The sequence below is a fragment of the Leuresthes tenuis genome, unplaced genomic scaffold, assembly GCF_036924035.1.
Source record: "Leuresthes tenuis unplaced genomic scaffold, fLeuTen1.0.hap1 SCAF_14, whole genome shotgun sequence".
Taxonomy (NCBI): domain Eukaryota; kingdom Metazoa; phylum Chordata; class Actinopteri; order Atheriniformes; family Atherinopsidae; genus Leuresthes; species Leuresthes tenuis.
The window spans coordinates 33464960-33491816 of record NW_027325368.1 but is presented as its reverse complement, the minus strand read 5'-3'; the positions used below and the strand labels follow the sequence as shown (position 1 = coordinate 33491816).

The 26857-nt window shown below is 39.6% G+C and overlaps 2 protein-coding genes across 11 annotated transcripts in view; both read left to right on the top strand.

Moving 5' to 3' along the window:
• Positions 1-25158, top strand: part of mast3a (microtubule associated serine/threonine kinase 3a) — a 29420-nt gene extending 4262 nt beyond the window's left edge. For 2 of the 9 annotated variants that reach the window (XM_072364505.1, XM_072364501.1), the window contains 26 exons: positions 1316-1398; positions 4451-4523; positions 6058-6078; positions 6269-6341; positions 9400-9557; positions 11688-11763; positions 11997-12206; positions 12707-12808; positions 14006-14138; positions 14796-14881; positions 15077-15162; positions 15469-15677; positions 15851-15989; positions 16229-16361; positions 16452-16617; positions 17326-17427; positions 17856-17978; positions 18623-18735; positions 18866-19047; positions 19451-19572; positions 19660-19848; positions 20346-20569; positions 20995-21117; positions 21330-21466; positions 21691-21872; positions 21994-25158. In XM_072364505.1, the coding sequence (XP_072220606.1) occupies positions 1316-1398; positions 4451-4523; positions 6058-6078; positions 6269-6341; positions 9400-9557; positions 11688-11763; positions 11997-12206; positions 12707-12808; positions 14006-14138; positions 14796-14881; positions 15077-15162; positions 15469-15677; positions 15851-15989; positions 16229-16361; positions 16452-16617; positions 17326-17427; positions 17856-17978; positions 18623-18735; positions 18866-19047; positions 19451-19572; positions 19660-19848; positions 20346-20569; positions 20995-21117; positions 21330-21466; positions 21691-21872; positions 21994-22859 (4111 nt within the window). In that variant the 3' untranslated portion in view covers positions 22860-25158. The remainder of the gene's footprint in view (positions 1-1315; positions 1399-4450; positions 4524-6057; positions 6079-6268; positions 6342-9399; positions 9558-11687; positions 11764-11996; positions 12207-12706; positions 12809-14005; positions 14139-14795; positions 14882-15076; positions 15163-15468; positions 15678-15850; positions 15990-16228; positions 16362-16451; positions 16618-17325; positions 17428-17855; positions 17979-18622; positions 18736-18865; positions 19048-19450; positions 19573-19659; positions 19849-20345; positions 20570-20994; positions 21118-21329; positions 21467-21690; positions 21873-21993) is intronic. The other 7 variants (XM_072364503.1, XM_072364504.1, XM_072364502.1 and 4 more) reach the window with 7 other exon arrangements.
• A 597-nt stretch (positions 25159-25755) lies between these two features.
• pik3r2 (phosphoinositide-3-kinase, regulatory subunit 2 (beta)) overlaps positions 25756-26857 on the top strand; it is a 32841-nt gene continuing 31739 nt past the window's right edge. For both annotated transcript variants that reach the window (XM_072364517.1, XM_072364515.1), the window contains exon 1: positions 25756-25989. The gene's annotated coding sequence lies outside the window, so the exon portion shown is untranslated. The remainder of the gene's footprint in view (positions 25990-26857) is intronic.

Below are 26857 nucleotides of genomic sequence, written 5' to 3'. Positions count from 1 at the left end.
AACTTGCTTTTTTGTTCTTGTTCTTGTTCTTGTTTATTATAATCGACGTATTCACCATGAATGTGTTACCATTGCCCCCAATTGCTGAAAACTACTAGATTTGATGTTAAGGAGGGAAGTTGTGGAAGAAAAACTGTGCATTCTCTTTTGAATTTGCATCTAGTGTTGTTTTCCTAATTACATTTGCTAATGACTATTTGTGAGATATCAGTCAACAGATTCGGCATGGTATGATTTCTTTTTTCTTCACATCCTACTTCAGCTACCTAGTGCAGCCATTCATTATCAGCAGGCATGAGACACAAGCCTGTATGACCTGTGGTCATCATGTAAAAGGACTGCCTGGAAGGTTTTTCTAATAGAAGTCTTATCACTCCTAACTGCTGCTGGCTGTTGTGATACAGTGTTCCTTTCATTGAATTTTTTTGTCCAGACTTCATTGTTAGTGTTTGTTTATAAGAAGACAATGGCATACTCTCACAGCAGTTCTGTGATTGGACCTAAAGTGAAGTACCTATTAGTTCTCCCATTCATCTGTTGCTGTGCATCTCTGCCTAATTAAAGCCTTTTTTGGTTGGTTGGGGCCACATAGTCTGGGTCTGCCTCATCATAGACCCAGAAACGTCAGGCTCTGTTGTCGTCTCATCCCCCCAGGTATTTTAGGTCACTCCCAGAGAGAAAGCGACATGACTTTGGCATGACCAGGTTGAAAGTAGAATGGGATTACATCCGGCTTTTTGGTTAAGTCACAGACACAAACGACTGAAACAGAGGCAGATTGTAGTTTATATGACGACCTCTGTAAAAATTGAGTCCTTACTCAATGTTTTCCAGAAATGCTCAAATGCCTACATGCTGGTATGCAGAAATAGATTAAATATTATTGGGCCTTATGCTAATTTATATTTAACAAGGGTTTATTATGAGAAATAATTTATGTAAAGAGAAATGTCACTTGTATTTGCCAGTTTTTCATTACCATACTGCATTGTCCATAACTCAAATATTTATTGGATGCTAATCGTTAACATAAGTTGACAAAAAAGGGTTTATTTAGGGCTTGCGCATCAGCAAAACGTAATACATGAGAGAGATCAAGTCCATGTTATGTAAGTATATGTATGTAAATATTTTACTACCAGTAAAAGTTGCCTTATCACATGAACCCATTCAAGTTCATAGAGTGACTGTTTTATTTACTGCAGCTCTTCACTGCATTGCTAACAGACTGGAAAATGCTTCCTTGTGATCATCTTTGTAACCCCATCACATGACCAAATGTTTTTCTCCTCTGTCTGTTCCCCTTCTCTCACAGTTCTCGTAACAACAAGAAAAGGGTTGGAATCCCATCGCCCACGCTGTCACGGCCGCTTTCACCTCTTCCACTCGCCACAGGTAGTTGTTTTCAGGGCTGTGTCTACTGGGCCCTGTGTGTGTTATTGTTTGCAGTTTGAATCGAAGTGCGCAAGGAACGCTGTACCGTCATGGAAAAAAGAAAGTACAATCTATTTCTGTTCTCAGTTTTCATGTATCAATACATAAAAAAACTGAATCTGGTCCATACCAGGTTTTAAGATTGAATAAAATGAACCTAAAGAGATGAATAACAACTCTTGACTTATTACAATGCTATCATTATTATTGATTTTAATAGCGCTAAGCCAAATGCAGAAATAGTTTGAATTCCTGTACACCCTCACTGCTTGCATAGGAATTAAGAGTGTAAGTAGCTGTCAGGTGCTGCTAATCAAATGCACTTGATTAATTGATCATCATCAAGTGTAAGCACCTCCAAAAATTTGGCAGGTCGCTGCTGTGGAGCATTCAGATGTGTTAACACAAACCTAAGGGATGACATCAGCAATAATCTTAGAAAAGCAGTTGTTTTTGCCCATCAGTTTTGTTGATAGGGCCATTTCTAACTACTTGGAGTCCATCGTTCTGTAGTAAGAAAGATTATTCACAAATGGAAAACATTCAAGACAGTCTCCACTCTTACCAGAGTTGGACATCCCAGCAAGTTTACATTGGGTTAGTATGTGCAAGATAGACTGATAGAGAGATAGAGGGATGCATCTATACATAGATAGACAGATAAAGCCAAGAGCTACATTCAGGCTTTTGAGGCTTCAGTTATTTAGTTATTTTTTTATGTTTGTTACAGTGCAAAAGACTGAACAAGTGTGTCTTGTTTTAGATGATTCCAGAGAGAAAGCCTCTTCTCTCTAAAAAGAACATCTTAGGTTTGCAAAGATGCATCTGAACAAACCACAAGACTTCTGGAACAATGCCCTTTGTCCAGATTAGAGCAAAATGTAGATTTCTGAACATAATGCACAGGGCCACATTCGGTAAAAACCCAGTACAACCTATCAGCACAAACACTTCACATGGTGTTTTTCAAGTTTTTTTAGTTTCAAGAACTATTAGATGAGTGTACACAGAATAAAATAGAAAAAGTTAATGCTCAAACTTCCCCATTTGTAACTGTGAAAAAGTGGTTTCTAGTGCAGTGTCTAGTGCAAAAAAAATGCTGCTCCAAAACAATCACAAATAGCAAAATGGCATGCATCTAAAACAAATGAGTAAAAACCCACTTTTGTTTTGGTATCTGTTGAGCTGTCTGCTGTTGAGTGTTTCTGCGTAGTTCTACAAATGTCTATACACATACTTTTAGTTGTCTTTATGCAGTTTTATTTGTGGTTTATATGGTGTTTATGCCTGTGACTGGAACAGAAATTAATGTTAGGTCTGTAGCTTCCACCATAAAGCGAGGTATGTGCAGGCACTATTTAGCATGACAAGTTCACTGCTGATGAAAACATCATTTAATGCTGCCAGAGAGAGCTTTCCATACTTCGTGTTTGTCTATTTAAAAACAGCCTCTTTCTGTTCAGAATTCACAGAAAATATCAATTCTGTTCATTTCAATGTGGTCATGCACAACTCCGGTCATGCCAAATGTCCAGCACTGTGATGGACCACCTTTGCGACAGCTAAAGCTTGGCCAGAATTGTGTCTTGTAACAGGACAATGATCCCAAGGACAAGAGCAAATCAGGTGTTGCAATGGCTCCGTAAAAATGTTCAGTTCATTCGTTAACGAAGTAACACGTATGCAATCTGCAATGAGCGGCCGGGAGGGACTGTGTAAGGCTTACTTTTTAAAAAAAAATCAAATTTATTGCCAATTTCTCGCACCGTACTTGGTTGAGGGATCTCACATACCATCTATGCTATCACTGCTGTCGCTTTTATTGCCATGATCTTAAGATCAACAAAATGCTAACCTCTTCTATTGATGCCATGTTCACTGTTTATCAGAGTGCTCCTGTTTACATCCTATAATTCTGGCAGCAGCTTCTGGTCTAGTATGGTTGTTACCTGAAGGATTCTGCAAGGAGGCACACTCAGATCGGAAGCTGCTGCCAGATTTACAGAATGTAAGCCGAAACTCTCTGATATTCGGTAAACATGAGGTTAAACGTGAAAAGAAGAGGTTCAAGTTTGTTGATCTTGAGATCACAGCAGAAAAAATGACAGCGGTGGTATCGTAGATAGTATGTGTTGCCCCTAAACCAAGCACACCATGAGAAATAAAAAGTAAGCTTACAGCTCCCCTATCAGTCACTTACCTATTGCAGCACCCGTATGCGCAGGGATCATTTCTGAGGACAGGCACAATCAATGCACCAAACAGAGGCAGGGTATGCAAGGATAAACATGCGTACACGTAGTTAACAGCAACTGTATAGAAGTTTTAGCTGAGAACGTAGATTTCTGTACAACAACATGAGAAACTGATAATGTCATAAATAGAATAAGTAGAATTACCTCAAGTTATTATTGTTAAAGCTGGTTCCACAAGCTGTTAAATCATATCATGTTCTTAGTTTTTCAAGCCCTTTTTCTGCAATTTGGCTGAGTTTTGTTGAACAGATAATAAAACAGTGTAATATATCATGTGCTGTTTATCTGAGGTGTGGTTACCTAATTCTAAGACTTTGTAAGGACCAGAAGATTTTTATTGTTATTGTATTGTTATCGTTGTTATTTATTATGGTGTAATAAGCAAAGATTTCGATTGAATTGATGGACTACTTTTTTTCTTTTTGAAATGACTGGTTATGAATGGTTAGTATTTTTCTTATGCTCGTGATCATGGTTTTTGTGTCGCTTCCTAAACTGTGGTTGACTACACTTCATGAAAAATGATAATTAATGATAGTATTTCAATTATATTTTTGTAAAAAAAAATGTTAACAACTGTATCAGACTTAACAGAATTGTTCTACTTAAAAACGTATTTATCATAACTAATTTAGACATTTATTGAATCATATAGATAGTAAATACACACTGCTAACACACACCCACATGCTAGTCTTTATCCATTCTGAGTTTCTAACAGATTTCTTTCTCTTCATTTTTTTCCTTCGGTGCATCTTCAGCTGGCAGCAGTCCTTCAGAAAGCCCCAGAAATGTCTCTGCCAGCACTTCTGCCAACTTCCAGTTTGCCCGCAGGTAAATCCAATGCTTTTAATATTGATTTGGGCCAAGGTGGCCAAGCTCAGCTGCATTACTATGCAAATATGTTTTCACGATTCTCAAAGTGGGTTTTTAGAAAGACAGATGATGCAGTAAATATTAGCCCTGCATTAGCACTGCAATAAATACGCTTGATAAAATGAGAGAAGTTTGTTTCTTCTTCATACAAAGAAGAAAAATAAGCAGGTCGTACTCTAAACCAACTTGCATTAGTTTTAACACGACATCAGACGTAGCCCTCAGAAAAATCACCTATTTAAAACTTTTGTAGGAAACATGGATGAATAATGAGCATGCCCTGCTTTTTTTCCTTTGACTCTGGAAATGCAGCAATAGAGATCTAACTGAAATAACTGAGAGGCCCCCGGGCCACTTGTTGGTCTTGAGTCTTGGCTTTTGTCTGGTGCTCCAACTCTTTGCTGAGGGCTGCTGTGTTTATGGGTAATAGTGCACCATAAGCTTGGAGAAGGAAAGGGGAAGTCTCATAGGATTGCCATGTACGACTCATCTAAATTTTAGTCTTCCTAAGCTGCTGGTGTGGACAGTTGCTATGACAGTACTTTTTGCAGCTCCTTTGAGTTTATTTGTCATTCGCACAAGTTATTCAACCCTGTTATTTATGTTTTAATCGTGTCATGCTAACATAGAATGGCCAGCCACACAATGGCTGGCATTTAAGGAAGGTATAAAGGAATCTTTTTCTTTTTATTCATTTATATGCAAAGGAAGGGATAACACGATGAGGAGCCTTATCAAGGACAGCAGTAAAGATGTGTTGTTTTAAATGAAGTATGTGAGCACTGCCAACATTTTCTAACATTTATTTTAAGTCTTGGCTTTAATTCTTTGCCTCCACCCCTTCCCTCAAGCCTCAAAGAACCATAACAATACGTCTGTGTATGCAGTAAGGAGTTTATAAAGACATAGCAAGTGGCATACATATGAGATCCAAACTAAAAGAGAAAACACAAATGTCTAATGCACCTATTCAGCTCCGAGTAGTACCATCCATTTTCCTTGTGTCACCTCTAATGTAGACATATTTCTCATAGAGTAGTTTCAGCCAGAAAACATTTGACCATCTCTGTCACCTCACATTAAATCAGTGAAGGAATCTGGGCCATTTGTCGAAGCGCTGTACTGGATGAAAAAATAGGGAGCCAGGGGAGTCCATCCAGTTTGAACATTTCTGTTTGTGGCAGTGTGTTGTGTGTGAGTTTCTAGTGAGGGCACATTGTTCACGTGAGCTTAGACATGAGCGGAGTGTCTGCGGGTCTCAGTGCTGCAGTATGATAACTTCTTGGCAGGTGTTCAGAAGCAGCAAACGCAGAAAGCCACTGGCTGCAAGCTGTGACAGACTAACAGCACTGTGACTCTGACAGCCAGACTTACTCTCTCACCATCATTAGGTAGTGTTTAATTTCTTTCTCACTTTGTGTCTCCTCTTGCCCTTCTTCCTCTCTTTATCTCTGTACTTCATTTGCATCTTCCTCTTTTTGCATCTGTGTAGCCAACTGGCTCGCACTGAAAGGTAAGAAAAATATTACCCATATTCAAGCACCAAATGTTGTCTGCTAGCAGGAAAAAATGCATGGCAAGAGCTTTGGTTGAAATAAGATTGTAACATCAGAATGTGAAGCTTTGAAGTTTGGAGTGTGTCAACAGGATGTATAGGTTTCACACGAGCTGCTACTAAGTGTTCTGTTTCTGTTCTCTTTCAGCAGAGCGGATGGGCGAAGGTGGTCTATTCCCTCATCTGGATACTGCACCAATGCACCCAGTTCATCTGTATCTGTAAGCTGAGCCTTAATCATCAGAGAAGTCTCTGTTTTTCTGTCATTTTCAACTTCTTGACAAAGCACTGCCCGAGGAATATTTATTTTACGTTACTCACGCTCATTGTATCAATCATTTTGCAGGGCTGTGGTGTCCTGTAAGCCTCTGGGGAGATTTACAGTTCAGCCAATCAGTGCTAGATTACACACTATCGAAAATAAATCTGCTGGTGTCTGTTAGATTTAGGAAAAAAAGTTCCTTTATTTTAACTTTATTTTAAAAATGCTCTGCACATCAAGCATAAAAGCTCTCAGAGAGTGACTGCTGTCATACTTACAATCAAGGCGGACAGAAAAGTTTTTCATCTTCACCTGTGTAACTGATTTTTCTGTGAATATAGTCTGGCATGCACAGTAGAGCCTGTAGCCTAAAGACTAAAGCCTAGAGATCTGATGCGTTAATAATTGGCTTCGTCACTTAATCAGTTGCATTTAGAATGAAAACTGACCATTTAATGTTTAAGAATTATTTGTTTTACTACTACAGGAAAGACTGCATGCCTTTCTGTCTTAATACCTCAGTCCTCCACAACACTGTTGCAAGGCAGTTTGTTCACCGATTCAAGTTGGTTGTAGACTGTTGTGGGTGTCCTTTGATGACAGCCATAACAGGATATAATGCATTCAGTGATGATCCCACTCTTGTCAGCCATGTGTGACAATCTCAAATATCTGAAATGAAGTGGCACTAAATCCTCAAATGCCTTTTTTCTGACTTTTGCTGTTATGTAAACTGTTTACTGTCGACGTGTTAAAAGGTAAAAATGTTAGTACTGGCATGACAAATAAAATACACAGAAGTCAATCTACATATTCATAGTTAAAGAATGGCTTAAGAATTACTATGGAAACAAAGACACACGTGGTTGAGTTAGTAATATACTGTGTTACTGTTCATACAAAAACCATTTTAGCTGAACTCTGCTTTTCATATTTTGACCAAAGGAAGGTACAGTGTTGATCACTCAAACAGCACAGGTCTTGTTGATATTCCCAGTTTCTCCTTCCTGCATAACATCACCAATGAGCAGAGACTGTACAACATTTCCCATTTCCCCACTCAGTTTTTCCTTTCAGGAAGAGTCCCAATGGAAGCAGCACAATGTGCTGCTCAGCTATATCCATTAGCTGTTGGATGGTTTCTTGAAGGTTATCTTGAGATTTTGCCTTGGAAGCCACTCCAGAAACTGTAGTTTATTATAAGAAAACAATACCTGGCTCTTATGTCACAGCTTTAATCTTGAATGGCCTACCTTGTAGCTCAGAGACGGTGAGGTCAGTCTTCCCCACACAATGCTCCTTTCAGGCTTGCTGTCAGAGAGGTCTTTATGCAGCTCTTGCTTGGTTTTGACATGTCTCTGGTTTCCTGGGGTGGGGTGTCCTGCCTCTCTCCTCTTTCTACCACATATTTTCTTTGCTTTATTGCTCTCTCATTTTCTAACTGTATTTTTCTTAAACCTTTTCTTTCTGTTTGGCTGCTGTCTTTATGTTATGTTCTGTTTCTGTATTTATCAGACGCTTTTATCCAAAGCGACTTACAAATGAAGATATAACAGCTGTATAAAAAGCTAACAATAAGCTACATAGAAGGAACCCAGGAGTCTGACTCTGTCAGAGGGGACAGAGTAGAGATAGGGTGCAGGCATAGAAGGAAGTGCAGAAAGATAAAGTGCAGAGATAGAGGGGGGAGGGAAGTACAAGGTAAGTGCTGGGATAGGAGATGCTCTCTGAAGAGCTGGGTTTTCAGGAGCTTCTTGAAGATAGACAGGGACGCCCCTGTTCTGGTAGCGCTCGGTAGGTCATTCCACCATCGTGGGACGACACATGAACAGAGTTTGGATTGTCTTAGGCGTGGTGTAGGAGCTGCTAGACGACAATCCTGGGACCAACGGAGGGACCCAGTTGGGACAGAAGCCTTTGCAAGAGCATTCAAGTAGATGGGAGCCGTTCCATTAAGCTCTTTGTAGCTAACATCAGGGACTTGAATTTGATGTGGGCGGCTAAGGGCAGCCAGAGGAGTTCAATGAACAGTGGGGGGACGTGTTCTTTTAGGCTGATCGAAGACCAGACGCACCGCCGCGTTCTGGACCATCTGCAGAGGTTTCACAGCACAGGCTGGAGACCAGTTAGGAGACCAGTTAGGAGAGCGTTGCAGTAGTCAAGGTGGGAGATGACCATGGCCTGCACCAGGAGCTGGGTGGTGTGTTGGGTTAGGTATGGTCTGATCTTTCTTATTTTTAGCAATGCGAAGCGGCACGAACGAGCAACCGAGGTAACGTGATCTTTGAAGGTTAGTTTGTCATCAATCATGACACCCAAGTTTCTAGCAACCTTTGATGGAGCAAGAGATAGGGATTCAGTTTGGATGCAGATGCTGTGGTGTATGGTTGGTTTGGCTGGGAAGACCAGCAGTTCAGTTTTTGGAGGTTAAGTTGTAGGTGATGGGCTTTCATCCATGTTGATATGTCAGAGAGAGTCTGAGATTTGTGCTGTGTGGTCGAGAGCTGGGTATCATCAGCATAACATTGGTATGAGAAGCCATGTGATCGGATGATCTGTCCCAGTAAGTTGGTGTATATGGCAAAGAGAAGAGGTCCCAGTACTGAACCTTGGGGGACCCCTGTGGCGAGGTGGTGCATTGCAGAAGTGTGACCAAGCCAGGATACTTTGAAAGACCGACCAGTGAGGTACGATTCAAACCAGGAGTGTGCTCTCCCTGTGATGCCCATGCTAGAGAGTATGGACAAAAGGATGCTGTGGCTGACAGTGTCAAATGCAGCTGATACGTCGAGCAGGATAAGTACAAAGGACTTAGCTGTCGCTTTGGCTTCTTTTAAGGCTTCTGTCACAGCCAACAGAGCCGTTTCGGTCAGCCCTTCTTTTTACACAATCGAAACATAAGATCCCAGGCAGATGGAAGTTCTTATAGATTCAAGGCTTTGTGTCCCACATTTTGCCTTTTTTCTCACTGTTTTTTTCTGCACAGCCCACTCTGTTTTTACCCTCTGCTCCCCCAGTCTTCTTCATCCCACGAGTTGTTGCACCAGTTGCCCTCTCAGCCCACTCAAGATGATCTTCATTTCCTCTTCAAACATTTCCGGAGCACAGAAAGTGTGGCGGATGAAGAAGGAGCCCACCACACTCCCCCTGTTAGGCTCCGTTCACGCAGTCTCAGGTACAGAGGATTTCAAAAATATAAAAATATGAAAATATGTAGAATTATAGACTTGTATTGTTACACAAACATTTAAGTAACAAAAATGTCATCAGTTTGATCAGAATGGGTGAAACCCAGCTGGAGAATGTGTATGATTGTATGTTGGAACAGGCGTGCTCTCTTGTGAGGAATACTTGCTTGTTATCTGCACTTAGCACCAATTTTTCCTAGCTGGCTTTGGCTTAGTTTGGTTGAAAATACTGTTAAAATGACCAATTGTGGTGTCAAAAGGAAGCAATAGAAATGCGAAATTGAAGAGAAAACTATACTGAGAGAAACTGGATGCCACTGAACCAGAGATACGACACCGACCCATGCTCAGTACTAGATTACTAAACCTGATGGAATTTCCTGCACATTTCAAGCTACATTTTTGGGCAAATTCAAGGAAGCTCATGAACAAATCTTTTTGAGTTCAATAGCTTCTAAATAGAAAAACCTATGTTCTGCTAAAGTCTGATTCCTTGCAGAAAATGGCTGTTTTCGTTTTTGATTTATTTGTTCTTTTTTTTAATTTTGTTTTATTTTTTCACATGTTTACCAAAATCTAAAAAATCTGAAAACATTCAGCAATGTATTCATTTAATTTAGGGTGTCCCCTTCTGCCTGTTGTATTTAACATGTGCAATGGCACATTTCTAATCTGATATTGTTTTATTTTATTTATTTATTTTTTGTTGAGTAAAATGTAAACGGAATGCAATCATTTGCAAAGTATTTCAAACTACTTTTTTTTTTATTAAAGTTTTTAAATCCACCTTTAATTGGCAGTGGTAGCTTCTCTTGAATGACACTCAATCCTGTGAATGCATTCATGGGTTTGAGTTTAGTTAAGCTTGTCCTGAAGCTCTAAGTTTATTTTACTAATCTACCTTCCTGTATTCATTGTTGGAATTATACGGCACTACCACAAACAAATATGTTGGGAAAGTGTATTATTTTAAGAATATATTGGACATACACCATGCATTAGAGACGGATACTCTTTCTGCCATGTGACACAAAACATAAATCTAGAATTGTTGGAATCAAAACTTAGTAGCTCCACAGCCAAAGAAAAAGCTATAGTTAATGCCAACTGGGTTACAAAAAGCAGAGTTTTGAACAAAAATATGAAAAGCAGCATCACATTTGTCACTCAGCCTCTAACTTTCACATATGATTAGTGAGAATGAAACACTGACTTGGAAGTTGAGTCTGGTAGGATGTTTTTTTTGTGTGGTTCTGGAAAAAGCTGCTGTGCTTTTTCTTGATTATAATAAAACATTACCGTGTCATTGAGCAATGCTGAGACAACCCCTCTAAATAGATCTGGTGGTTGGAAGCTTGGAAGTTGCTTCAGCCTTTTATGATGGGCTGTGGAGGGTGTTGGCAGCATCTTGGGTTCTTTTTCTGTTGGATGTACTTGCCTGTGCCACACATTCTCACATACTGCACATACACAAACTTATCCTTACATGTCTCATCCAATCCTTACAAGCACATTAGAGAAAAATACTCCTGTGGGGTTTTGATTATCCAAATTCAGAAATTAAAAGTGTTTCTCACAGCTGCAAATGACTGATTGACAAATGTCAATACTGTTCTAAAATGATCTGGTGTAGAGCATTCCTGCCTCCAAACAGTTCCCCCTTAAGGGGCTAACAGTTGATATTGCCATCAAGTAAAATGGGCAACATGTGCAACTGTTGTGGTTATCCAGAAATAGTAAAGTGCATGCCACATATTGATGCTGTAATTTAAAGTATGCACTTTACTCAGGAGGAGAACCCAGGCTCACTATATTTAACTTTTGTGCTGACAATGCATTGATAATTGATTTGTAATGTGTGTGGACGCTTGTAACCGCAGTGTTGTGCATGCAGCTGATGTGTCTGATGATGGTGATTCCATTTACTTTCCAACATGTTGTCCAAATTCTTTTTTAATCTGAATATATAACCACTTGTCCATTCTCCCTTTGTTCAGTAGACCGTTCTAGGCAGTTTAAACCTTGAATTCATCTTTGATTGACTTTGTTTGTGAAATAATATGAATATGTTTTATGATATTTGTCTGTTTTTTCTCCTTTGCATGATTCTCATTCAGCCCTGGACGGACATGTGGAACATTTGACAATGAGATTGTCATGATGAATCATGTCTACAAAGAACGCTTTCCGAAGGTAACATGAAATTTTCTTAAACCTCAAGCGCAGCATGACTTGACCAGCATGGGTGAAAACAATGTAGACGGACAGTATGTGTATAAATTAGCCTTTTCTGGACAGGAGACTTGTAACCACTGGTAAAGTCTTTTTTTTTCACTAAGCCACCACTGGGATTTATATAAATTATTAGTAAAATGCAGCCATTGCTGTTTTAAATTAAGTCTTCTATTTCCATTTTGGTTTCACAGGCGACAGCCCAGATGGAGGGTCGGCTGCTTGACATAATTTCGGAGTATTCTCCAGACACTACTCTGCCCCTGGCTGATGGTGTGCTGGGATTTATTCAGCACCAGCTGGTGGAGCTCGCCAGAGACTGTCTGGACAAGTCCCAGAATGGCCTGGTCACCTCCAGGTACTTTGTGGAGCTACAGGAAAAGCTAGAGAAGCTGCTGCATGAGGTGGGTATTTCTCATCCTCCAGAAATTCAAATTCTTGGTACATGTAATATTTTTCAGCTTTAAAAAAAAAAAGAAATAGTTACTATGCCTACTGGTGGGGCTGAATTATAGCTGCCAACTAACATGAACTCTTGGCTGATAACAGCCTTTCGCCACCTGCTCTTTGAACCTGCTGTTTAACTATGACAATTTAATGTTGGACTAACATATGGAGGCAGCGAGTATTCATAAACTTTTGTTTTGAATTTGTATGAACTCTGGCAAAGTGAGGAAGCGAAACAAGTTTTGATTCAAGATGTTAAACTACCAGCTCATCAATTGATCATCATCGATCTCATCAATCATAAACGTATCATGTGAAAAGATGCAAAAGATGCTAAAAATAAGAGTCAGGCAGTAGTGCAGGCTGCCCCAATGTATGTGCTGTGCCACCTCATAGCTTGTGCCAGTCGGATTATGTCGCAATAATAATCCATCATCCTCTGTCCTTTCTTGATCAGGCTTATGAGCGTTCTGAGAGCGATGAGGTGACCATCATCACCAAACTGGTCAAGAAGATTCTTATTATCATCTCCAGGCCTGCCAGGTTGTTGGAATGTTTGGTAAGACCCACTGGTAGACTGACAGTAATAATAATGATAACACAACTCAATGTTTTGTTCCCTATCTTAAGAGTCTTGAACAAATGCCTCAAATTCATACCCAATAGGTGACTCATTCACACTGATGATATGCCATATAATGATAAGTTTCTACTGTAATAACAACTCAGTTTCCGTGGTTGGTTACAGCCAACTGTAAGTTTTCCCCACTGCATAGGATGTTGTAATCATTCGTGGTCTTATAATATTGGTAGTTGATGTATTGCTGATGCTCTACTTGCAAAGTTCCCTATAATTAACCCAGATATCAATCACATAGGCCAAGGAGAGCTTTCTTTTTGTTGTATATATCCATATAAGTGTGGTATCAGGTTTTGGGTCTCCACCATGTATAAACACACACACAGATCTTTCTCTTAGAGACAAAAGCTCATGATGAAAATGCCTGTTGGCATTATAAATATTTTTTCATGTGAGGGCTGATACACGGGCACTTTGCTGAAGCGTCTGGCATAGGTTGAGTACGAGAAATGCCCTGTTTACACCTGCGTGACTCCTATTGCGTCATCCCCTTTCTTTTATGCGTCCCAGAAGCCTGTACATGGGTTTTACTCAATTATACCAACATGAATTAATGATTAAAAATATCTTTTAGCCTGCTGATTCTTTGTCACGTGGTGCCCTCTTAAATTCTATCAGAGTAGTATCAGAGCATCATCTTAACTGCTGTTCAGAAATTCACTGTCTTAGTCCTGGAGTTTAGGATGATGCAGGCAAACTGCCTTGCTTTGTTTGAACCCTTTCTGTAATTGCATGCTGGTGTAGGCAGGAGTACATATTCATTTATTTTTCATAAGTAAAGAAGTACACACAATGAGAAAAAAAGTAAATCGAAATAATGCAGTGTAAATTCCATCATTAATTTGTTTTATTTTAAAAGTAACAACAAAGAACAGGACGGCTGAGCACCATTGGTTCATTAGCAGCACTATTGAAATCTTAACAGTTACCCTCCTCACTGTCAGACCTTTGTCTGTTTAAACTGCTTTGACATTGCTTCTACATAACACTTTCTTTGTTTTTCTTTATTTCCTTTTAGTCTAAATGGCTGATTAATGGCTGCTACCCCCCAAAAAACTAACTGGATATCAAGAATGCATTGACTCCTCAACATGTCTGTCCATGTCTTTTATCCAGGAATTTGACCCAGAAGAGTTTTACCAGCGTTTGGAGGCAGCAGAGGGTCAAGCCAGGGTGGGCCAAGTCATTAAGACTGATATTCCCAGATATATTATCAGCCAGCTTGGCCTCACCAGGGATCCACTTGAAGGTAAAGAGTTTAAAATAGTTAAATTTTTGTCACTTTTATGGTTTGCTGCTGTGTTTGCAGTTGGTGTGCACAATATTAACAACTTAACTGTTACTATTAAGTTTAACATTAGCTCTCTCAGAATGTTTTGAGTAATTTGCATATTTGCCGTTTCACTTATGTATAAACATCTGTTTTCTCAATAAAAAAAATGGCTTAAGTAGAAGAAATGAATCTATTAACACAGTTTCAACACAGTAACCCTAACTAACCCTAACCCACAGTTTTAACTCTTTTGATCATCTTTTTATTGTTTAAATGGAAAGAAAATGATATCACTATGTGTGATATAACTTTCAGTTTAACTCTTCTTTGATCAGGTTAATAGTGCTTAAATGTCTTGTGTTATTGCATGTGACACTGAACAAATGCAATAACATTTCATTGTATTAAACATTAGAGCATAATTCAACTGAACTGGAAGACCTTGTTCACTTCTCTTTACCAATACAAAAAAAAGAACCAAGCGTTACCTACAATTATGCAATAGGTACAGTGAAAAGTATCTGGTTTTATTTTATCAAGCATCATTTTTCAGTATTATTGCAGCCTAGGAAGTTCTTGTTGTCCTCGATTCTATTAATTTAACTGTTAATCCTCACTTTTTTGCTTCTACAGAGGTGGCCCATCTGGAGCAGACAAGTCCAAGTCAGAGAGCAGCGAGCAGAGAATCTGATGACTCTGGAGAGGCAACACCCATACAGGTATACACTCACATTACACTCACAGTTGCTGATTATGCAATGCTATGCAGTCATTATGCAAAACCAGAAACAGAAAAGGTTTAAATGGTCACACTGAACTTATGTAGTTCACTGATTCATGTCTTCATGTTGCAGTGATGCAGCAGATGCATTCCTTTTATTTATTTCATTTCTTTTTTCATCTGCGTAATCCAGAGCCGAGCAGCTTGCACCCCCCCTCGCAGGAAACCACTGGAGAGTGACTTTGAGACTATAAAGCTCATTAGCAACGGTGCTTATGGGTGAGTGAGGCAGATCTCTGAGTTTGGGTTTGCCTGATTCAGTAACTTTGTGGACCTCAAAGTGGTCCATATTAAAAGGACGTGAAAAAAAAAGTAGGATATGTTGTGGTAATATTTCTAGCTACACTAGCCTGAACAATTTCATTAGAAACAGCTGATTAGAGTTTATTAGTGAGTGACGGTCACGCTCCCTCATTTTCTCTGTGGGATCTCTTGATTATTTTTCTCTTCCACTGTCTTATCTGTATCCTCTCTCCTCTGCCCCTTTGTCCTGTAATCTTTGTTGTTTCTTTTTCTACAATGCAGAGCTGTGCATCTGGTGCGCCACAAGGAAACGCATCAACGTTTTGCCATGAAGAAGATCAACCGGCAAAACCTGATTCTGAGGAACCAAATCCAGCAGGTTTTTGTAGAGCGAGACATCCTCACCTTCGCTGAGAACCCGTTTGTGGTTTCTATGTTCTGCTCGTTTGAGACGCGGAGGCACCTTTGCATGGTCATGGAGTATGTAGAAGGTAAATTTGGTTTGGATTCTAGGTGCATACATAACAAGTGGCTGTGTCTCTCAAAATGCATTCAAGACTCATAAAGCATGCATTGATTAAACAATTTCACGTAGATTGATTACAAAGACAAATAGATAAACAAAGAACTGACATCTTCTGTCATGACTAACCTGTGTTTTTAGGTGGGGATTGTGCTAATCTACTGAAGAACATTGGTTCTCTCCCTGTGGACATGGCCAGGATGTATTTTGCAGAGACTGTCTTGGCTTTAGAGTACCTTCACAACTACGGCATTGTACACAGAGACCTCAAACCTGACAAGTGAGCTCCCAGACAGCTATACAAAGAGAATATTCCCAGACTAATTGCTGCTTTTGTGAATTACTTAATAGATTTGATGGTTTTTAGATGTGCAATCCTTTTTAAGTTAAAGCAGAATGTTCCAAAATCTTTCACATTGGATTTTAAGTATTCTAGTTTTTTTTTTTTAATCATAGTTCAAATTTCTTTGAGTTAGCATTTGATGTAACTTGAAATACTTCTGTTTCTTTCTTGTGTAGTTTGTTGATCACCTCCATGGGACACATTAAGTTGACAGACTTTGGACTGTCAAAGATTGGTCTAATGAACATGACAACCAATTTGTATGAAGGACACATTGAAAAAGACACCAGAGAATTCATTGACAAACAGGTTTGTATTTTATCTTGTATTGTCATCTTGAGTTTACAACTTGAATTAACACCTGCTTTTTCTCTGTTCGTTTGTTGTTTTTGTATGCAGGTCTATGGCACACCAGACTATATTGCTCCTGAGGTGATCTTGAGGCAGGGTTATGGGAAACCTGTGGATTGGTGGGCCATGGGTATAATCCTGTTTGAGTTCCTAGTGGGATGTGTGCCTTTCTCTGGAGACACACCAGAGGAGCTCTTTAGTCAAATTGTCAATGGTAATGAGTTATTCCGATTATTGATATGTCATTACTGTTAATTTACATCAGTCTTCTTAAAGTAACATTGTGTAACAATTCTGGACATCTGACAGTCAAGTTGGAAATGGCAACCCCTTTCTGTGTGTATACATCCCCTATCTTTTCACTACCAAGCAACAAACTGCATTTATATTGGCAAGATAAATTACTTGTTGAGGTGAAAACAAGCACTTTCAGCATCATTTTTGTTCTTCAAAAGCAATTTCCATCTGGAAAACGCTCCCTTTGCCTGTTATTAATTTGCTTTGCCTCTTCATTTTTTCACTTCTTTGAAGAAGTTTATTCAAAAGCTTGTTCTTGTAAGTGTGATCCCTCATTCCTAAAATATGCCTACACAGTCTCCAGTTCCTCCACTTCATTCCTTCTTGTTCTCTGAACAGTCCTTCACCTTAATCTACACTTTATGGTGGTAGTGTGGCTTACCTCCTGTTTAGAAGGACCTGCTGCAAAAATGAATATAAATTATTCTATCATTTTGGGTAGAAATGGTTATGTATGGTTCATTCTAAGTTATTTATACAAACATAGTTTTTAGAAATATAGCCATTTTCTTCTTTTTCTTTTCTTTTAATGTTACACAGTAACTTTAATTAAGTTTTTTTTTTGTGTTATTTGTCATTGCTTAAAAATTGAGCCCCTAATTTGGTCACTCATTTATATTTTCAGATGAGATCATCTGGCCGGATGGGGAGGATGCTCTGCCACCTGATGCTGAGGATCTTATCTCCAGACTGCTGAAGCAGAACCCTCTGGAGCGTCTAGGAACAGGTTGGTTGCAGTTTGATTGATGAGCAAAGTCATAGCTTTGTGTACTCCAGCTTAATCAATGCTGTGCAATTATAATGGCCAACAATAGGTAAAAAAAAGATTTTCTTCTCACCTTTACATGACGTTTCTTAGTAGGAAGTAACAGCCAGGACAACTCAGATGTGTTCTTCCAACCAGAATAATAAAAACCGTGTCTTTGTCCAGGGACCTTAACTTTAAGCCTTTTTTGGCTTTATTTGGTGTTGTCCAACATATGCAGTTATGTATTGACATCAAGCTGAGACATATCTGTTAAGGGAATGTTTTTATTGTAGTTAACAAGCAGGCATGGTAAATTGTTTTTCTAGACAAACAGCAGTAATTGTACACCAAGCCTAAAAGGAACGGAAATATGAACCAAACTTAACTTTGACTCATTTCTTCTCTAGGTGGAGCCACAGACGTTAAGATGCACATGTTTTTTGTGGGCCTAGACTGGAACGGCCTACTGAGACAGAAAGCTGAGTTCATACCTCAACTAGAGTCTGAAGAGGACACCAGTTACTTTGACAGTAAGTAGATTACTTGACAGATAAACACAAAAGGTCTTTCATGAGGTGATATGAATGTATCACAAATTATGACACAAATTAGCTTAAGCTGGTGGAGTTTCATATTCCTTTTTATAATGTTTATTTGATAGGGGTATTATATGACAATTATGTAATGCAATGTACCTGCTGCTAATTTCTGCCCATCCCTAAAGAGGCTTTTAGAATAAAATCTAAAACATAAAAAAATCTGATTGGAAATAATCAAAGCATTAGTATGAGAGTAGATTTTCAAAATGTTGACGTTTGTCGTGATGATGAAGACCTCATTTCAGAATAATCCAATTTTAATTTGAAGAGAGAGAGCGATAGATACTCTATTGATCCCGAAGGAAATTCAAGCATCCAGTAGCAGTAACTTAACATACATTGAACATACATTAGAATCAAAACAAAAAAAACATGCTAATCGTCTATACAAAAACTATTTTAAAACTAGAAAGTAACTGTAGAAATAAAAATGTTTTATACAAACATTAGAGAATTACAGATTGGGATAAATGGGGATAAACAGACTGTTCAATTAAATTAGGCTGTAACACAGATGAATCAATCAATGAAAGTCCCAGCTTAATAACAGTTGTCATTGTTCTGTGCTTCTGCAGCACGATCAGAGCGCTACAGTCATCTTGCTTCAGATGAAGATGACGAAACGAATGATGATGAATCATCTCTTGAGCTCCGACAGTTCTCCTCTGTAGCCCATCGCTTCAGCAAGGTAATTCTTGCTGTACTGTCACATATTATATATTTGTAATGTTGGCAACTTTGACTTTTTAAAAAAAAAACCATTCATGTATGATGGAACGCATAAACATGCCCATTACTTTTTTACTCTCAATCTCTAGGTGTACAGTAGTTCAGAGCACCTGTCCACCTCCACACCGTCCAACCAGAGCTTGTCATCAATAGAGCGAAGCCACAGCGAGGAAAAGGAAGAGCGATGGGAGGGCAGGGGATTCCCCTCCTCTGCTGATGGACACAAACACCTGGCTAGTGGAGATAAGAGGGCAGAAGGACACAAGGGGAGGTGAGACCCTGAAACAAGTAACAAGATACTAGTACTTAGATAGTTCTGTTTTTATCCCACATTTATTTAACTGTTAAATCAGTAATTCCAAGTTTTATTAATTCAGTTTGGAGTTTGCAAGTGTGTTATTTGAGATTTATTAGTGTGTTCTAACTTCCTGAATGTCATACATGTCAGGCGGGGGCTGACATGTATGACATGGCAGTGTGTGTTCTATTCACTGTGTGTCTTGATAAGCTCCAGGTCCCCCTGTATGACCCTAGTTAAAGTTCATTACTAAACCATTGAAAAGGGACTTAACCGCCATCAATTTTCTTTATTATTTTATCTGATTAACTTTAAAATAAATGAATAATATGCATGTATGATAACATTATAATGCAAGCTCATTTTTCTTCTTCAGTCTTCGGCCTCGTGCTTCATCCAGTTCTTCGCAGTCAGAGCGCAGTACAAGCCCACTGGTGATGAACAGCACTCAGAGCCTCGACATAATGCCACGGTTTGCAATCTCAACTGAGGAGGAAGGTAAAGCTTATAATGCAGGAACTACTTTCTGTACTTATTTTGCATTGGTGAAACACTAGTGCTCACACTTTGCCCTGCTGATTACAGATGGAATGGTTTCCAACCTGCGTCGCATCCGACTCCGGAGCAACAGCACAGGCACAAGGCCGTCCTTCCGGAGAGGGGCATCCCGACGGATTGCGCACCAGCTTGAGACCCCAGAAAAACCCAGATCCGTAGCCGGAAAAGTCCCCAAGTCTGCTTCAGTTTCTGGTCTTTCACTTATCATTACCCCAGGTAAAAAGAAGGATGATAATCTGTACAAAGTGTGAACGGAACAATTATATCATAAATTGAGTAGGTATCTCCAGAGTTGAATTAGGAGAATGACAAAAAAGAACGATTAAATAAAACAGGTAAGCAAGTAAAAATCGTAGGTTTTGTTCCACTACTCTGATTCCCATTGCTCATTTTTCATTTATGATCATGGTTTTTAACATTGTTTAACATTCTTTTAGAGGCATGACTGCAAACTGCCTGCATTCTTGTGTTTACAGTGCCCTCTGCAGGCTGGAATTGTGTCATCTAACCAACAAACTATGAATACTGACATTGAAGTTGAAATGAGATCAGTGTGTCCTATGAATTTTTTTTTTTTTTTTTTAGCCAGGAATTTTGTATAAGTATCTTAATTAGTGCTTCAGTGCATGAGAAAAAAAGTAGCAGTTAGGAGTAAATTCTATACTTTGACAAAAAGTAATTTTCTTTTTGATCTTTGTGTTTTCCGAAACTAGATGATTCAGCCGCTCCTCCTTCAAGCCCCAAATCGTCTTTGTCTCTGTCGTCTAACCCCTCATCCAGAGACTCATCCCCCAGCCGGGATCTGTCCATCAATGTCAGCTGCCTCAGGCCTCCGGTGGTCATCCATAGCTCTGGGAGGAGGTTTGGTTTTGCACTGCGAGCTATCAGAGTTTACATGGGCAACAGCGACATCTATACTGTTCATCACATGGTCTGGGTATGTGGGTCTGGATAGCTGTTATTCATGAATAAAACCAATCTGTATGTTGACCAATTGTACATTAAATTTACATTAGGAGTCTTGGAGATTTAGTTCTAAGAATGACATAACATAACACTTAAGGTTTAATATTTTTTAAGGTCCGAAAAGAAAACACAGTGGTGCATGAAAGTATGCACAATATCAGCAGACTCAGAAGTGACTAAGACTACAAACTCTATGCCAAGGCAGCACTGTATTTCCTAACTTGTAGGTTTCCATCTAATGCTGTCCATAAGCACATCAGTGTTCACATGTGACTTTTGTTCCTCAGCTCAAAGAAACCAAAAAAATTTGTTGAAGTAGTTAATTTTCATCTTAGTAACAGTTTAGAGGTTGCCGGCTTGACTGTTAACTTTGAATATGTTTTTCTTCTGGTTCAGTGTGTTGAGGACGGCAGTCCAGCTCACGAGTCAGGACTAAGGGCAGGTGACCTAATCACTCATGTTAATGGAGAGTCTGTTCAGGGACTCCTACACACTGAGGTGGTGGAGCTCCTGCTTAAGGTATGTACAGAAGTTGAACTTTAAATGTAATTTTTCACATATTGCATAATTTGTTGATAGACATGATTATTCAAGAATGTAAAAAGTATGAATGTACAGATGAGATGTTGTTAAAAAAAGATATGAGCATTTCATTTTATGGCTATTTTCATAATAAGAGAGACCCTTATACTGTAGTTATGACATTATGTTTTTAATCTGCTTGTCCACAGAGTGGCAGTAAGGTGACTCTTCAAACTACTGCACTTGAGAACACTTCTATCAAGGTGGGCCCTGCCAGAAAGGCGAGCTATAAGGCCAAGATGGCCCGGCGCAGCAAAAAGAGCAAGAGGAAGGATGGTCAAGACAGGTACATGAAAGGAGAATAAACTCATGCCTAAAGCATTATTGTTTGACATTTCTCACTCGTGAGGTTTTGTCAGCGTTACGATAACTTGAATTACGTCCTCTAATTTAAAGATTTGCCTTTGTTGGACTATGTTTTACATCCGGGGTTTTATTTTTACTTCCTAAGAAGTTTTTCTTCTGATGAAAAGTTAACTTATGCCACATTTTTTCCCTCTCCTTTTGCAGCAGGCGACGCTTCCTGAAGAAGTTGTCCAAGCACACAACTCCACCACCCATGCAGAGCAGTCGCAGCTTCTCTTCAGGATTTCACCAGTCATCGAGTGACAGCCTATCTGGTTCCCCCACACAAAGTCTCTCTCCTGGACCTTCTACACCTTGTCGCTCCCCTGCCCCTGACCACTCTGGAGGTGAGTGAGAATGCTTTGCACCTTATATGGGGTCCTAGTAAAGCTGTGGTTGTATTTTTTGGGGGGAGGAAACACATTTCTGTTTAATCTGAAGTTATTTATCTTTGTCCTTTTCTATCAGATTCCAGTTCCTCTCCTTGCTCTAGCTCCCCCAACTCACCTGTGCCACAGGCTCGTCCCAGCTCCCTTCATGTCCTTGGCCGCTACACGAAAGCTGGTCGTTGCAAGTCCACCAGTAGTATTCCTCCTTCACCTCTGGCCTGTATCCCACCACCTCAACCTCTCTCTCCCCAGTGCCCTCCGTCCTGCCTTCCAAGTCACCCCAAATCCCTACAGGGATTCCACGGCAAGACATTATCCCCTCCCACTATTGCCCGTCATTCTGTGCGTCCCCGCAGTGTAGAACCACCACGCTCACCGCTACTCAAGAGAGTTCAGTCAGCAGAGAAGCTCACAGGTGACAAGACAGGGACAGGCAGTTACCATGGAGATAGGAAGGCTTACAGCACCCGCCGCCATACATTAGAGATGCCTCTGTCTGAAGGCGAGGGACTGGAGGATGAAGAAGGGGACACCACCACAGGTTTTGTCTGTGTTGGCGAGCACGGTCGCCAGGGGCTGTACATTGGAGGGCAGAAAGACCAGCAGGACACAGTTAGCGGAGGCAGCGATCACCACCGCGCTACCACCTCCCCACAACACCGGGGAGGAAACCATTCAAAGGACACGGTGGTAATGAGAAAGCTGGCTCTGTCAGAGCGCAGGGACTCCTTCAAGAAACAGGAGGCTGTCCAGGAAGTAAACTTGGATTACTTGGAAGGGAGAGAGGCAATACTAAGCCCAAAGCTTCCTGTCACCCAGCCCAAGGCATTTAAGGTGTCCTGGACCAACTCATCCCAGACAGAATCCAGTGTGAAGCAAGGGGAAAAAGGATTCCAATGTACCGCACAGCAGAAAGCAAAGTCAAAGGACAAAGAAGGGTTTTAGAATTTCTCTTTACCAGGGATAACAGGTCACCAAAGTGGGTCTTGCATGAGTTCAGAAAACTGTGACCAAGCCCAAAATCATCACATGGAACTGCTTTTAGACAGAAGAACAAATTAGAGTCAGTGTTTCTCAGTAATACATGCATCCTGCAGCACTGGTAACAGAATAATAACTGTCAGACTATGTTTACTTGTGAACATGTTTTTTCACTTGATTCTCAAATCACTGTGGCACCTGTATCTCATGTATTTTGTAAACATTTTTGTTTCAGTGTAAGCAACTTATTTATGACTTTTTAGGCTCATCTGTTTTTGAGTTGGTTTTTTTTCCATTGTCACTGCTGAAACTACCTGAGATGCATCTGTTGTTTCAGACGAGAAAGAGGCCGGGCAACAGCTTTCCAGAGTGGTCTTTTAGTAAGTGCAGAAAATGAGTTTCAATACTGGTTATTATTTTATTTTTTCCTTTTCCTTTATATCACAGTGTGTGTAGAACTGTGGGCTATTCTTGTGGGGTCTTTGGGGACCTTGCATTTTCTCTTTGCACCATATGCACTATAGAATCTCAAAACATTTATGCTGCCTGTTCGAGGAAATCTGTCATACAGATTGTGGTAGTTAACATTGGACACATCATCCCATTATCGCACCTAGTATTTTGTATTTAGTAGATATGTAACAATCTTTTAGATGACAAAATTATCACCATCACAGTAGTTGGAAGCCTAGCTGTGTTGCCAAAGCATAGCTAAGCCATAGCACCCATGTGAAAAGAGGTACTGTACTTGTACATAATTACAGCATCATGCATGCATGGGCTCTTCCACCACTTAATGTCTGTCCAGTAAAAGTGTATCAGTGCTGAAACCCCGAGCAGTTATTCAGATCATATGCAGATAAACAAACGGTGGTGGAAAGCTGTGTGGCTGACTTTGTTGTCTGTCCTCCGATATCTTGCTGATTCCAGTTTTTGTCCAGCTCCTTACAGACAGTCACAGTAAATGTGTAACAAAGTGCATTTGTATTAGAAGATCTCTTTGTCCATTCGATTCAGAATTGTATAGTGGATGCAACAAACAAACATGGCTCACTTGGCTGTTTTTTCTACATGTACTATGAATGAATGTTTACATTTTAGTGCATATCTGTATGTGGACTTCATAGTTTTCGTTAAATTATTAAGAAAAAATGAGTGACCAGGAGTGTCAGAATTCATCCCGAAACCCTGTGGATGAAGGAATGACCATAAAGGACAACTTGTTTTGTACATTTGATATGGAAACTGTCCTGTTGCAGTACTGCTAAACTAGTCCGTTGACAGATACTGTATAAACAATGGTTGACCCTATAACAGCTGTGTTACAGTGGCGTTTTTTGTGGCCTTGTAAGGGTAGATGGATTCAGATAAAATGTATTTTAAGTGGCATCTTAATCTCTTGTTGCAGTTAACTTCATGTTTCACATCTCCGTATAATGTTTCATTACATGTTTTTTTCCTATGTTTTTTATCTTATTTGATAGCTATTGCTTTCATAAGTCTGATACATTAATTTGAGCTTTAAAATGTATTTTTTAATGACATATGAATACTTGGGATTGTTTAGTTTTTTTCTTTTGGTCCAAAAACTTTTTATTGCTTTACTCTAGAACTGTTTCGGTTTGTGAAAAGAAGACATTCTTCTTGCAGATCTTCAGGAAAAGATTTTATCCTCCTGTCTTCACAGTTTTTATTATTTCTATTTCTAATGTTTGTGTTTTTCAGCATTAAGGGAGATTTAACTAAGGGATTTACAAAAGAACTCATAGCGGAACCTTTATTAAAGGTTTGAGATTGTGCAGATTCAGAAAAAAATGTCTCAGTTTTTCTCCATCTGGTGGAGAAGATGTGTTTGTGGAATTTAACATTAATATATCATTTTAATGCAATATGCATTCAAACAGGTTGATACTGAAGGATTTTATGTTTATTTTACCCCTGTAACTAATAGCCATAGTATCTTATGTTGTTTCAGCATGTTGTACTTTTTTCAAATGTGGAGATATTGGCAGTGGTTTGTCTCCCAACAAATATATCATGTAGGTGTTTTGCTGCCGTCCTCCATATTTTCCAAATATGTGTTTGTGAACTTAATGTGTTGCTCCCAAATTGACTCCCTTGTCCCAAAATGACCCAACTGGCCTTTGTGAAATGCCTACTCAGTGGGTATCTATTGCAGACAGGTGGGATGTTATCAATTATTTCCTTGTCTTAAAAGTGCTTGAAATAAATTAATTACAAAGGACTGTGTCCACAACTAAAAGTCATTTGTACCCGTCATTTGTCCCTCATGCAGCATTATTTGCCTTTAATAATCAGGGCTGTGTTTAAATAGCCCATGACTCTTTATACTAATGAGCACATGGCAGTGCCAGGTAATGATTACTTTGTGTAGCAATAGCACAGGCCATAATGCAAAGTAGGCTCTAGTAAACCAGAATATACTGAGAAATTATACACTTTATCCACAACATTGCTTCTGTCTTTCCACAGTGAATATGGAATAATCTCAAAGGTTGAAATAATATAATGAGTAAGCAAATGAGTTGAAAAAGAACTCAAGTTTTGAATAAAGTTAAATGTGTGCAATGAACATGATTGGAACACAATTCCCCCAATGCTCACTAAGGAATTTGACGCAGATTTAGCTTGTGGTTCCACAGCTGTGCTTTTGGTAAAATGCAGCTAATAGTACAGAGTTGATTAAAAAAGCAGGCATGTACAGTTAAAGAAGTAGGTTTCAAATCTCCACTATAAGAGCAGGCCAGTAGTTGCCCACGCAATCATCATTCGGATTTTTCCGTTCGCTTTCGTCCCTTTCCGTGCACTTCACATGAGTTCCCACGCACTATCCTTCCCTGCGCCGTGCTGAGCTGGAAAATGGCTGTGTAGGAGCAGGGAGTTATGAACGGGAAAAGAAGACGGAGCGAGAGAAAGACGGCGGAGTTAAAAGTACATCAAAGGTTGGCCAGAAGATTAATGCACACCAAGAAAGCCATCGTGTCCAGATTGGGCTCTACACGGGCTTTATCAACTACTCTTTAGTGTTAAATCCCCGGAGCCAAAAGTGAGAAGAGTCAGGAATTATCCTCGGGTGAGTTTTTCCAAGTTATTGCACATTTCCAGTACAGCAGGGCAGCAGCAGCAGCCACTGTACTGGAAAATGGTGGAAGCGCTGCAAGTGTGCTTTGCGCACACGGAGCCACGCTGTGGACTCATATGAGACTTTAAAATGTATTCTGGAATTGTTTAAATCTCTTTTTTTCCCCGATCAAAATACATTTAGATTTATTCTCGGGGAATATGAGCTCGGGCTCGTCGACGTGTAACAAATGCTTCTTGATTTGATTTTTCTTGATTTACTGTTTTAAAGCTGCTTTAGAGCTGGAAAAATGTGCTTTTCTGCTTCTTCTGTATTTTTGACATGCCTACAGAATAGGGTAAGAATGACTTTAAATTAAGCAGCCTGTAGTTTCTCATATTGTCCGCGTTCAGGGTTTGTTTTTATCATAATGCTACAATTGAAAGTTTGTTGCTGGGACAGAGCAAGCTGCTTTGAACTAATACCACTAATAAGAACCATACTCTCTATGTATCACATTTGTGGTGAGTGGAACACTATGGTGCCTGTAGATTATAGAAGGCCATGCAGAGTGGAGGCCTATCATAGCTGAGGGCCTGACAAGATGTGTGTGCCTTGCATCGCAGGTTTCAGGATTTGGTCTAGGTCCAGGAGTAATTGGAAACTGAGCCACTTGTTTGAGACAAAGTCTTAAACTGTGTGGACACCTTATCTCTGGCTTGTAATTACTGAATCCTGCCTAATGCAATTAAATGTCAGCCCTTCATCATATTTCTTTATCAGTGTGGAGCAAAATTTGTTGCAAGCACCCCTAATGTCTCAAATTGCACTTTAGAGTAAGCAAGGGGTTGTTTGGTTTTAATGCCCCAAATGAAGAGCC